The sequence below is a fragment of the Cyprinodon tularosa genome, unplaced genomic scaffold (assembly GCF_016077235.1).
Source record: "Cyprinodon tularosa strain WSP-4 unplaced genomic scaffold, ASM1607723v1 ctg359, whole genome shotgun sequence".
NCBI classification, from domain to species: Eukaryota; Metazoa; Chordata; class Actinopteri; order Cyprinodontiformes; family Cyprinodontidae; genus Cyprinodon; species Cyprinodon tularosa.
In genome coordinates this window covers 222,473-236,300 of record NW_024039073.1, presented here as the reverse complement: position 1 = coordinate 236,300, position 13,828 = coordinate 222,473, and the positions used below count along the sequence as shown (strand labels likewise).

The window sequence follows — 13,828 nt, the reverse complement described above, 5'->3', positions numbered from 1 at the left end:
AATAAATAACATATGTATTTTACTTATGTATAATATATTTCATTACTGTCAGTAAATCCATGCAATTATTACACACTGTAGCTTTAGCATGCAGATAAAATGCTAATTTGGTGGAAATCTTCTCACAATGACACATTCAAATGTGAACAAATCTCCTGTTATTCCATGTAGACACTCTGTCTGTGCTCATAAAGATTAACGATTCTCACCAGCATAGTTTTTTTTGTTAGCCAGTAATAATTTTACCTATTCACAGCACTTAGACTGTGAGCATTGAACGTTATTCTTAGATGGTCGAGTGATTACTGTTTATGGAAAAAAAAAAGTTTTACTGCCTTACGCTCCTTTATTATTATAAGTGCTTATTATGCAAAACAGCTTGGATCTTAAGCAATAAGAGCATTTAGTGAATAGAAACTGTGTCACTGAAGCTTACAGGTAGAGTTTAAATGGCTGATAATACTTATGAGATAAGCATAAGACTTAAATAAGATGGTCCCAGGTCCAACTTTTTCGAAGTAGAGCCTATCGTCCTAAACAGCTCCAGTCTGATAATTGTCATACTGTTTTATTAAAGAGAAGTTGATGATTACATGATTGAAAACTGTGGCAGGAGGTGGTGCTCTACTAAAAACCATCCTCTTTGAAAAGTATGTTAAGCATTTCCTGTATTAGGAACTGCCTGCATTAAATGTAAGAGGGTTTAGAACTGAAGATCCTGTTTTAAATTGTGTGAAGAATAGAAAAGCTTAGCTTGTTGTGTCCTCTGTGTTTTCAGAAAACATCACTGGCACAGCACTCCTTCCCATTTAAATATCCATTAAAATCTTCATAAATGGCCACGCTGTATACAGGATGCAATCTTAAAAGTCCATTAAAACCATTAGAATAAATTACTATTACATTTTAAAAATTAGAATTGTTCTAAGATGGTAGAAGTCATGCATTAGTCTTGACTGCTGTCACACTAAACATTAGCCTCAGCCTCTGTGATCAGCTAATCTGGATTTATACTAAATTAATACACCACAAGAGTTATCTGCTAATTGATTTTAAAATGCAAAATTATCCTTTATAGAATTCAAACCCTCCCTCTTTTACATTGACAGCAGCATAAATATTTTTTTTAGAAAATTATATAAACATGAAAATGATGCTCCTTCTCATCAAATGTTGTGTCGGTTTTCCAACAATCATAAAATGTCAAAACGCATAGATCAATTGCTCAACTATTTTAATTTGCATCTTCACAGCAGTTATCAGCATCATAAGAAGCAAATCACTTTAGAGCGCTTGTGCAGAGCGCAGTGTTAGCACTGTTTTAGGTTTCTGTTCACTTGCTGGAACAGCAGTGCATTCCGGGGAGGGTTGGGGGAGTCTGATGGTACGTATGTATGATTAATTATGTGCATCAGGGGGTCTACTGCCTCTCACACAGACACACATACTTATGTACCCAGGCAGCAATGCAATTGTTGAACAAGCCATTAGGAGATGGCTGGGCTGTCAATAAGAAGTGACATGACATGATCCCCACTGCTGAGCCCAATGAGGCTGGCTGTCAGTCTCTGCACCAAGAAACCAGAGCGGTGTCGCTCACTGTGGAGCAAGGCTCATTTTCTCTAATTCAAACCCTATTACCTGAAAAATCAGCTATTTTGATTTATTATCAACATCAAAGATTTCCGAAGTTGAGTTTATTTTTATTCTGTGTTGACTGACCCGGAGTAAAAAAAAGACCTCGTCCTTTCTGTTCTGAAATCTTTTCCATAATCAAAGCTTTCCTAGTTGTCAAAGTGTTTATTCAATTCAAGCTTATATTCAAGAAGCTGGAGAATATTAGTAATTTACAGAATTATTTAACTTGATAACTTTTTTGTTATAGAAACACAAAAAATATATATTTTGATTTAATTTTATCAAATATAAAATTCAATTCACTTTATTTATATAGTAGTTTACAACACATATCATCTCACTTTACAACTCAGCCAGATCATACAGTCAGATTAATTCTAAGTTTTCTATGTAAGGAAAACCAGCTAATTGCATCGACTCATTGATAAGAAGGCAATACCTCACACTAAGCATGTTTGTAGCAAAAGTGGAAAAAGCAGAAAGTTGTGAATAATAGTGAAGTGGAAGTGAAAAAGTGCAACTTCTTCAGTTTATTTGAATTGGTCATTCGAATTATATTTAATCAATTTCAGGAGAAAAATAAGTAAATCGAGCTCATTTACCGTAGCTACCCTTTTTGCTGGTAGAAGTGCACAAGACAATGTGAGCTGTGTGTATGTGTGTTAATGTGTATGCAGTGTTTGCAACATTACCAACTTTCCATTATTTATTTGCCATCATTTCGTGGTCGCTTGCACAAAAGGTAAAAAGTTATATAAGCAGCAAAACTTACTGAATGCATCCTGATTGTTGGAAATCACAAGTTGGGCTTACAGTAAATCAGCACCCTTCTAAAAAATTATGTAAATCCAGGCGGAGAAGAGGAGCAAAATCATGCCCTTGTGATCTTTTTTTGGTTTGAACAAATAACCCACATAAAAACAAATCGAGCCAATTTCACACTCTAGAATTCAAGGTAATGACTACTAAATCCAGAATATAAAATTGCTAAAATGGTCTAGACAAAATCAAGACTTAAATCCCAATTGAAAACCTGCAGCAAGACCTTCAATACCGAAGCTGTTTTCGGTTTCTAGATGTCCAAAGAATGTAGACCTTTAGCCGTATACAGTAAATTACACAGTGTTAAATATGCAGTTACAAAGTACATTGACTCTTTTAGAGTTATTACAACAACAACTGGAGTAAAATATACACTACGTAGAGTTCTAATTTAACACTAATTCCGAGTGGGACTAAATGCACTCTTAAAGTGTTACTTTAACTATTCAAAATTGCAATCAGTGTGTTGATTAATTCAAATCGGCTTTGCACCTTTTATTGTTATAAATAGAATAAAAAAATTATATAGTAATTTTTCAACTAATTCCTTCTATTTACCGCTTTGTTGGTCTATAATATAAAATCCCAAAGATGTTTACTGATGTCTGTGCTAGTAAAGTGACATGAGAAATGTTTCCAAGGACGTGAATATTTTGCAAGGCACTGTATGATGACACATCCAACAACAATGAACAAGCTAGAGGGCTAGATTAGCTTGCCAGCATTAATTTGTTTAAAACTTTATATAAGCTGTACTTCTGCCACTGCTTTTGTCTGAAATCCAAACAGGAATTAGGACTCTGGCATAAAGTGAATTTCTGACTTATTTAAAAATGATAAGACAAAGAGAACTGTTGTAGTGGACATTTTTGCTGAAAACTTTTTATCTTGGTGTCTGTCTGCCTCACCCTCGACGTTCGCCTTGCCCAGTGTCTCTCATTCGCCCTCTTTTATCCTTCCTTGTCTGTTTCTTCCTTCTCTCCTCCCACCTGTTTCTCTCTTTTTCACCAACTCTCCCAACTGTATCGGCCTCTTCATCTTTGTGCAGCTCTATTATCCTACCCAGTCTGTTTCATCTCCCTCGGCCTTTCTTCTCTCCAATTTGCTTTTTGTTCTCTGCCGTCTGCAACACGGCCTTGTTATGTTTTTCCTTCGTCAGATCCCACTTTACACATCTGAGAGAGATCAGGAGAAAATTGGCCTCCGAAAAACCTGCAGTTAAAAAGGCTCCAGCACCCGTTTGTGTTTCCAGATCTCTGCAACACTGTGAAACATTCAGACTCAGTTCTTTAGCTGTCTGTGAAACAACTTGTTAGTCGTAGCACATGTCTGTTCCTTTTTTTTTTCCACCTTTGATGAATCAACCCCAAGCTGCCAGAGCTACAAAACTTCCAAATTAGAGCCTAGTTAGTTAAATATCATAAGCAGATCTTTTCTTCTTCCCTCTCCTTTTCTTCATGTCTACCTATAATCCATTGCTGCCTCTGTGTCCCCTCCTGAATCGCACACACCCTCAAAACATTACTAAACACACTTTGACTTCATTACACAAAGTGAAAAGAATTTGAAATGAGCAGAGGAAGACCACTTCTGGCATCCCAGGGCTGCAGGCGTGGGCCCGGATTAAATCTTCATTAGTTGTGGCGTGTGGAGTGTTTTTGTTCCCTCCTGAGCCGTGTCAGTCTCGCCCCCGCCACAAGACTGCTTTACCTTTATTTGTTGATCGGTTTGATTCAGCTAAAGGAGGAGGGCGTGTTGGCCGGTGCAGACTTGTGAACCAGGAAAAAATAGTCCTGTTGTTCAAACAAACTGTTGAAAATTGTATAATTTTTGTGGGGGAGTGTTGGCCTAGTGGTTAGAGCAGTGCGCTTTTGCTCTGAGAAGGTTGCGAGTACACGGTTTAATCCCCACAGCCTCCACTCCGGGTTCTTGAGCAAGAACCTTAACCCCACACTGCTCCCAGGGCGCCGCACAATGGCAGCCCACTGCTTCCCAAGGTCAAATACAGAGGTGAATTTCTCCAGTGTGAGATTAATAAAGTTCCATTTTTATTATTCTTAGTTTATTCGTAGGTATTTATGTAAAATTAGCAGCTTAAACCTGCAATGGACTGGCCAGCTGTCCAGGGTTAAGTGTGACGGAAAATGGATGGATGGATGGACAATAGCTAAAACTCGAGGGTGCTGCTTTCTCCCACAGGATCCTCCAAAAGCTAACCAGACTAAATCAAACATACTTCACAGATTTAGGCGCTCTATCTAAACTACAAGCTTCCTGTGGATTTTGCATGTCAGGCCCTACTGCTGCAGGCGTGGCAGCCTCGCCACCGCCCAGATATCCAAACATTCCTGAGGCTGCCCAAAGACATGACCAGGAAGAGTGGCTGTTTATAATTGTTTAACATTTCTAGCAACATTAGATAATAAGACCTTGATCCCAATCCAAACCTGCTCTATACCCTTTAACATGTGGGTATCTTTAAACATTTCCATATAAGTTAATGTGACTGTGCTAAATTAATTAAACTTAAACTAGCTATTAATGTAAGTTTGCTCATCTGTTTTGTCCTCCTAAATCTAAAAGAAACAGACCGTAAAACTGATTTAGGCATAAAATATTCTGAAGGAGTGAAATAAACTTTTTAGATGTATTCTTATAAGGAGGCATGTAAACCTGTTCCCTAGCAACCGGAGCTAAAATGTGCTTTTCATTGGAAACAACTGATTCAGGGTCAGATATACAGGTCAACCCTGCTATCCTTAAAATCAATTGACCTCAAATTGATTCCAAAGATAATTTCTGTCTCATTTTAATTAATATTATTATTATTTACCTGTATAATAACCATCACAACCAACAAGCTTACTGTACGCAGTTCATGTTTACGGAAGGTGTTATGGCTCCAGCTAATCCCCTTAAAATATAACCATTAGTTTCTTTCATGTTTTAAATACAATTTTTCTTTTAGACATTTGCATTATTACAGTATATGTTATGTGTAATTTGGTAGCATGGAATTCGTGGCTTAATACAGAGGAGGAGGGAAGGCTAGAATTACCGTGTTTGATATTCAGGTACCCATTGTTTATCATGAGGCGCCTCCATATCTATTCTATTAACAGGTCCAGTCCAGGGAGCTCAGCCATGCTTCTAACTGAAACCTGATGCAAGATCATATTTAGACATATATTGAGTAACATATAAGCCATTGATAAAATATTTATTTCAGAAGTGGGGGCAGGAAGCAAATATTTTTTAATATAATTAACTTCAGGGTGTTTGATCATCCAATCACAGACCCGATTCACTGGCCCATCAGATGTTTGTAAGGTGAGCTACTCAGGAGTGACAGCGGTGACAGCCAATCACACAAGAAAAAAAAGATGGGCCGATCAGGAGCTTGTGGGCGGTCTAAACTCAGGGAAGTGGGCTTTAGCTTGAGTTAAGGCTTTCTTCTTGGTCGTAGTGCTCGACCATTGTCTCTGTACTATAGTGTAACGTTGTTATTGGGCAGCAAAACGTGCAGGGGACAATAACGGACATTTTAAAAAGTACAGGGGACAAAAATTACATTCACAAGGTAAGCTTTTTCCCTGATTTCCTTTGATTGACAACAGCCTCAATTAAATTCTGTTTATTTATATAGTGCCAATTTACAAAACGTCATCTCAAGGCAATTATACAGTTTTCTATCTAAGGAAAACCAGTTGATTGCATCGACTCATTGACTTGAAAGCAGTCCCTAACACTAAGCATGCTTGTAGCGACAGTGGAGAGGAAAAACTCTCTTTTAACAGGAAGAAACCTCCAGCAGATCCAGGCTCAGTATGAGCAGCCATCTGCCGAGGCTGACTGGGGTTCAAGGAGACAGCACAGATACAAAAGGTAACTGTAAAAGGCGGCCAGGGAACACACAGCCAGGCAGAAGAGCTCCGAGCCAGCTCACATGTCAGATGATGAAGAGAGCACATCCAGCCAGTCACAGTCAGAGAAACAGGACCACACTGAAAAACAGGCCGATCTCAAACATCTATAAACAAAGGTGTTGATGGCAGCAGCACAGCTGATATTTCTCTCCAGGATGGAGTCACAGCCAGACAGCAACAGACAAGGCAAAGCTACTATGAGAAAAAGCAGAGCATTAGAGATTTAACTAATAGATTCCACAGAGTGGGACAATCAAGATAGAATGAAGCAGAATTATGAAAAAGGGGTCCCTATGTCCTCCAGCAGTCTAAGAATATAGCAGCATAACTATAGAGATAGCTCAGGATAACCTGAGCTACTCTTACTATGAGCTTTAACAAAAAATTAAGTTTTAAGCCTAGCCTTAAAAGTAGACAGGGTGTCTGCCTCACGGACTAAAACTGGTAGTTGGTTCCACAGGAGAGGAGCCTGAAAACTAAAACCTTTGCCTCCCATTATGCTTTTAGAAATTCTAGGAAACACTAGTAAACTTGCAGATTGAGAGCAAAGTGCTCTGTTAGGAACATAAGGAGCATAAAATAGGTAAAATGTGTAATCCTGACATTAGTTCTGTCTGTAAATGATCTAAGACGTAAACCTCATTTTTGCTCATAGGCAGGATCTGTGTTCAGAAAGGGCATCTCCTCAAATTCCTGACTGGACTCTGCTTCCCAATCCTCTCAAGGCTACAGTTATCACTATAACTTTACACCTTCTGTTTACAGTTTTTCCTTTCACTTAGCTTTCCGTTGACTGCATGGTATAAAAATTCCTCTTGTTTTTTGATTACATTTTGTGGTTTAAAAGCCTTATGAAGGGTAGCAGTGATTGTGAGCTGGAAAAAGCTGTCCTCCCAAAAGTTTTTACCAAACATTACATTTCTATACTGTAAATCTTGCGTTTATTGTGACATCTAATCTTTTGTAAGTAAGGAATTGGTTACAATCCAAAATGAAAAGGATTTGATAAACCCTTAAAACATATTCTGTTTGAAATAATTTTACCTTTTTTTATCTAAATTCTGAAATAAACTAACTGATAATATTCTGATTTACTGAAATGCATCCCACTGATCCAACATTCCTACAGTGTATTTATTGTTGAACTTTTGGACAAACTGTCTGTGTTTTTTGTAAGTGGCGTTAATGAGGAAGAGTTATAAGCATGTGTGGAAGAAAGCTGGTTTTAGGCAGCTGGAAATTGATGTTTTTTGGAAAACAGAGAGAAAGACAAAGTCTTAAAAGGTATAAGCTTTTTCTTGGCAGCAGCTTCAGAGGGTGGAATTGGCTCCGCAAACGACTTCCCAACGCTACTGGCGACACTCTGTAAAAAAGTTCCTCGAGCTATGGGAACAGGCAAGCTGTAGTAAAAATAAGCACTTAGTAAAGCAGGAGTTAAAAAAAAAGAGCCATAAATAAAAAGGAAATTGAAGGGAGGAAAAAATGTTGGAAGAGGAATGAGGAGAGGAGAGGAAAGTGCTTCCAGGCAAATCCTTGCCAAATAATTCATTTCTGACCTCCTTAGTAAGTAAATTTACTAAATAAATAAGAGCAGCGCTTGAATGTCAAGAACGGAAGATGCTGCCTGTGGCGCTTTGTCGCTCGCAGTCTTGGCAGCGCTGCAGAGCGCTCTGCTTTCATTAGATGGGCAAAATAAATGGCTTCTCCTTCATCCATCCATCCTGAGCTGTTTGATGTTTGAAGGGAGGTGGGGGATGTAGCTTTTCTCTGGATTTAATATGTTAAAAGCTGTACTTTTAGTTTGCTAGCATGTGTGTGTTGGGTTTATTCTGGTCCACCGTCTGGATGTTTATCTGTGTTGCAAAGCGTGCGTGGCGAGTTGAGTCAGGAGTTTGGGGCTTGAGCTGCCCTGAGAACAGATTGGGTCCATATATAATTCATGGCCTCCAGCCGATCCACTCCATCCAGGGGCTTCTTGCTGCTTCTTTTTTTTTTTTTTTCCTTCCACTTAAACACGCACTGAGCAGAGGGGATCGATGGGCAGGGGCCTCCCAGCCTTCCTGCAGTCCCAATGCTTCGGTTGTCTCGTCCGGTTAGCAGCACTGCGAGGCATCGCTGCACGGCCCTGTCGTTACGAATGAAGGACAAAGGCACTGCCACTTCTAGAGAGGAACCGTCAGCTGGTTGGCTGGCACCTCGTAACCATGGCATCCCCTTGGCAACAGCATCCACCCTGCGCTAACACAAGGACATGCTAAAACACACTTCAGTGCTCACACACACACACTCTCCCTGTGGATGCAGAGTGGCCTTCTCAAATGCCCTTCACACATGGACTACATAGTAAAAGGAAAGCAACAACTGCCTCTGTTTGTGAGTGGAAATAATAATAGAGAAACAGGAAAGAACACAAAACTTAAAGGTGTAGAAGCAATACATGAAATGCAGAAAAATGAATGTATGAATTTGATAAACATAAAACCACCAAATTAAGTTCCTTAACAGATAACAGCATTACATAAGACAGTTAGAAAGGGATTTTTAGCTTACACTGAACACGCTGAAGACTGCTGACATGGTAGATGTTTACCTTACAGTGAATTATATTCTCAACAAAGGGTGGAGGCCAAAAAAAAGTGATTTCTATAACAGCTGGCTGCTTAAAGGGGTTAAATGGACACATAATGGAAGGTTAAGTGGAAGGAAAAACTGCAGATTCACAAGAAACTGGACCAGACAAAAATTGGAGCACTTTTTTATCTTTTTGCTGATGAACTTTATCTCAGTTAAAGGAGAAGTTCGGTTTTTTACACTTTAAGCCCATTTTCTGTAGTGTCCAGGATGAAATCGAATGATCGACACCAAAATTTTGACAATTGGTCCTGTCTCTGCTTTTTGGCTCATTTAGAATCACCCCCTGGCTGCTTTAGAATGGCTTGCATAATGTCCTTAAAACAACCTTAAACGTTCTTTTTTTAAAATATGCTACTCACCGGGTCGTCAGCGCTGTTCAATGACGTTCCAAAAAAAGTTTCGTAAAGAAAAAACGTTCCTGTAGTGTTTTATTTAGCATTTTGTAAATCCCATTGAGGTCTGTAGGAATAGTCAATATTCCGCTGCCACCGGAAACGGAAATGGAGCCTGTTTACACAGTTGTAGTCTTTTCGCTTCACTCTGTGTACTCCGACGTCGAGGTGCTAACGTCTCTGTTAAACACTTTAAAAAACTCTGAAAATGAAATACGAAAAGTGGATTCTTGATTCTCGATATATATATATATATATATATATATATATATATATATATATATATATATATATATATATATATATATATATATATATATATATATATATATATATATATATATGCATTTTTTAATAGATTTTTGTGCATTTTATATATATATGTATATATATATAAATATAAAATGTAGTAAAATCTCTCTCACTATCTATAAATATAAATATCATATCAGTGTATTACGTTTTTTATGTTTTCTCAACAATAGGAAAGCAGTCAATAAATATACTTTTGTGCTCATTTTGCTGAAATTAAAGAAACTTTAAGTAACTGTAGGTCCATCAGCCACCACCCTTAGTGTCTCCACCAACTTTCATTACAAAGTTACACCCTTGCCTAAATCCCACAGAGAATAGATTTTAATATGATCAGAATCTGTGTGATGATTCACTCTGATGCAATACTCCACTGATACAGTAATTCATGCTTAAGGAGATCCGATAAAGTTAGATCAGTGTAGAATAACATGACTTTCCTCAGGAAGCACCCATATATGTATACAAAATATCTTTTATCGGAAAAGTAAAATATTCATGTTTTCTGAAAAAATTAAATGTTGGAATTTCATTCACTAGTAGGAAAAATAATTTATCTATATCCCTATGTATATTTTATATTTTTCCAGCTTTTGGGTTGAATTGCAACACATTTCATTAGTATTGACGAACACTTTGATAAGAAACTAATTTGCAACTGCTGTCATTAACAACAATGCACATACATTTATGACTAAAACGTTTGACAGCCACAGGGTTTGCATTTTTCTCATTTACAGCATCCTTCAGCACATATAACAATGGTCCAGGGAACTGGACATTTTAGGATACTTTTTTTCTTCATTGTCTTCCATAAAATCCTCTTAGGAGACAAATGAAAACATGCAGTACTCTTTACACCGACTGTTTAATTCCTCCACAGTAACAGCAATGTCTTTGGGCTGCAGGTTGGCGAGCTTAAAATGCGGGTTTTGTTTTGGTCCTTAAGGGACTCATGAATCCACCACTCAGGCTTCCTTGTCTCCCTCCCTTCAATTTACTTGGGTTCCTTTTTTTCCTCACTTCTTTTTTCTCTGTGGCAGCAGGATACTTTTCTTTGCCTGTGCAAAGGTGCCCAAGAGCAAGATGGATGCTCTATGCCATCCCCCCTTCCCTTGCACATCACCCCTGCACCCCCCCACCCCCCAAGCCCTGATAGCGGCACATGCATATATTAAGCGTGATTAAACGCTGTGCAGTGCCTCCATCAAGTGCTTTCTAATGGGCTTTTTTATGACATGAATTAGTCATAACAGAAGAGTGCCACAGTTAAAAACCCACCAACCACTGATGTTGTTGTTGTTGTTGATCAATTGTATTATTCATTATTCACATGAGAACTTTTTTAAGTCATTGTAGGTGAGATTATTGAACATTTTCTTGAATTTAAAAACTTTCTAGTTCTGTGAGCATGCACACCAGATGCCTTATAAGAACATGACAATCAAGAGGTAATTTTATTACATTTTTTTGTCTTTGATTCATGCAAAGGTTTTTAGGGAAGACGTAGGTAGCATCGAAGGAGGATAAACCCCCTCATCACCACCTGCACCTTCCTGTCGTTACAAGAAAACAGGGACAGATAAGCGTGGATTTGGTTCGCTTGTTTCTTTGCCATGGAGCTCCCCTGTGCACCTCGGCCTCCATAGAGGGATTACATATGTATCATCCGCCCTGCTGTATGACTAATTACATCTGTGAGATGAGATTATGTGGAGGTTTACCAAACCGATCCCTCCTCTCCGGCAATGTGTGTCGTTTCCAACATGTGGTATTACATGATGTGTCTGTGTTTTAAAAGAAAGAATGCGGGTAAGGACAGAGTTAACTGACGTTTAAATCTGGATTGAGCCAAACTGGGTGCTTTCATGTTTTTCCTTTACCTTCGATCTGAATCATTTTCTTTCTTCATCATATTACATTTGTTCTCATCTTGCAAAGCGGTTCTATGTCTCTCTTACATGGTCATCCAGGAGATAATCTTTAATCAGCAGGAGAAATACAACCAAACATGTGTTTACCTTCTGGAAGGCTAGCCTTCTGCAGATAAGACCCCTCTGATGTCACTCACAACAGTGTGTGATGAGCTCCCTGAGCGAGGGGGGGGTCGAGCAAGCAGCATTGATTTCTGCTGCCACCATGGCAACAAATAACAAGATCCTCTCCAAAAGCACACCTTAATTAGTTAAATTATGGCTTCAGGGAGATGGGGGGGGGGGGGATTAGTGGAAGAGGCAAGTAGAGAGATTTTTGTTTTTCTTTCCTGATGCTACGTGCTCGTTCTAAATCTTTCAGAAGAGCTGTTTGTTTGATCAGAGATATGCTATGTCTTTAGAGCGCGGCTTTCAGATGTACGCGGCGCTGAGTGTTTTCCTAAAGCAGCAAAGGAGGGCGGCAATGACAGACTGCCAAATAGCATCTCTGTCATTATGTGACTTCTGTTCCTCTGCTACCAGCATCTCTCCACAGCCTGTCATTACATTGTGACTAACTTGATTTATGTCTACTAAATCTAATAAGGATTTTATTTTTTCCCTGGCGTGTGTTGTAGGCAGGGAAGCTACCAAGGCCCTGGCATCAATCAGGTGAGCGCTGGCTCCTACAGTCAGCCAACAAGTAACAACAGTTCGACCACAGGAAACGGCCAAGGTCCCGGTTACGGTACCCCGCCTTCAGGTATATACACCATCTACACAGATTAAGTCATTTTCAACATCATCTGGTTATATGGTTTTGGGCTAAGATGTTTCTTTTGTTTATTTTAATATTTATATAATTGCCCAATTTATCTAATTTATAATATATTTTATATAATTTATTTTTATCAGATTATCCAATTGATTTCGACTAAGTGTTTTGTAAAGTAGAAGGAAAAGTCTCCCTGAGTTATTGCTTTGTACCGCCTCCTTTATCCTGTAATTAAACTACAATTTCTTTAAGTTATGCAATATCCTATTTTCTCACTTTCCAATTTGTATTCTATCCGCACTCAGTCTGGATGAAAATCATCTTTGGACCTTCATTTTTATGTGCCACAATATTTCAGTTGTAGATTTGAACTAAAAATGTCTTTAATCTTAACCAGAGGCCCTAAGTCGGCCCTCGAGGGCCCCTGTCCTGCGGGTTTTAGAGGTATCCAAGTTTCAGCACAGCTTGGTTCGATAAGTGAGCTGGTGTAGATGGAAAAATGCCAGGGCTGCTTTGTATGCCATAGTCATGTAAGATGATAGGCAACACAGTGTACGATTTTCTATTTTTTTCTGTTTTGGAAAACACAAAACTAATGAAAAAAAAAAAATATATATATTTATTGTTGGATTTGTTATATCTCAAAACTACATTGAATTTTGTCATTCTAGAATAGGAACAAATCTAAACTGTCAGAGGAGCATGAAAACTTTTGCAAGTAACTTAAATGTGGATGAAATCAACAGCCTGAATTGTTAATGTTAATAAATTAAACTGATGGGAAAATCAGAAAAAAAAAAGAGATAAACAGTGTTACGTTTATGGTTTAATGTTTCTGTACAACCTGTTGTTAAGTTACAACATTTTTTTTTCATCGCTCCATTACTTGTTCCTTGTTTCCTAAATGCTAAATCTAATTTTAAATTCAATAATTTTTTGTTTTGTTTTTTTTTTATGCCTTTTGGGATTTTTCTGTGAAAGATGGTGAAAAAAAACATTTCTTTTTCTCATAAAAATTTGTTTTGTTCTGTTATTAAATATCACAATGAGCCACAAAGAACATTTTCTGTTATTTATCAATTTTGGTTATTACTTGATAAGACCCGCCCTCTGCACTTTAAAAAAATGCACACACTAAACCCTGTACTCTCTCCTGAGAGGAAACGCCTATTAAACATGTGCCACAGTTTACACGAGCATATTTCTCCTCCTTTTACTGGTAGTGATGTGAAATTGATTTTTTCAAATAGCATGCTAAACTTTACCTGTCGAGTAGAAACTTTGCAACCGAGGCATCAGTCGAAAGCCCATCCTGTGATTTCAGCGTACACCATCATGTGAAATAATCTCTCAAAAGCACTCTGGGCTTGTTTCCTCTATTCCGAGGCCTTTTTCTTGTTCTTACGCACTTTGTAG

General features: G+C 38.2%; 1 protein-coding gene across 1 annotated transcript in view; it reads left to right on the top strand.

Annotated features, from left to right (window-relative positions):
* LOC119790236 (AT-rich interactive domain-containing protein 1B-like) overlaps positions 1-13,828 on the top strand; it is a 261,129-nt gene that overhangs the window by 225,401 nt on the left and 21,900 nt on the right. The window contains exon 9 of the mRNA XM_038295693.1: positions 12,276-12,400. Within this exon, the coding sequence (XP_038151621.1) occupies positions 12,276-12,400 (125 nt within the window). The remainder of the gene's footprint in view (positions 1-12,275; positions 12,401-13,828) is intronic.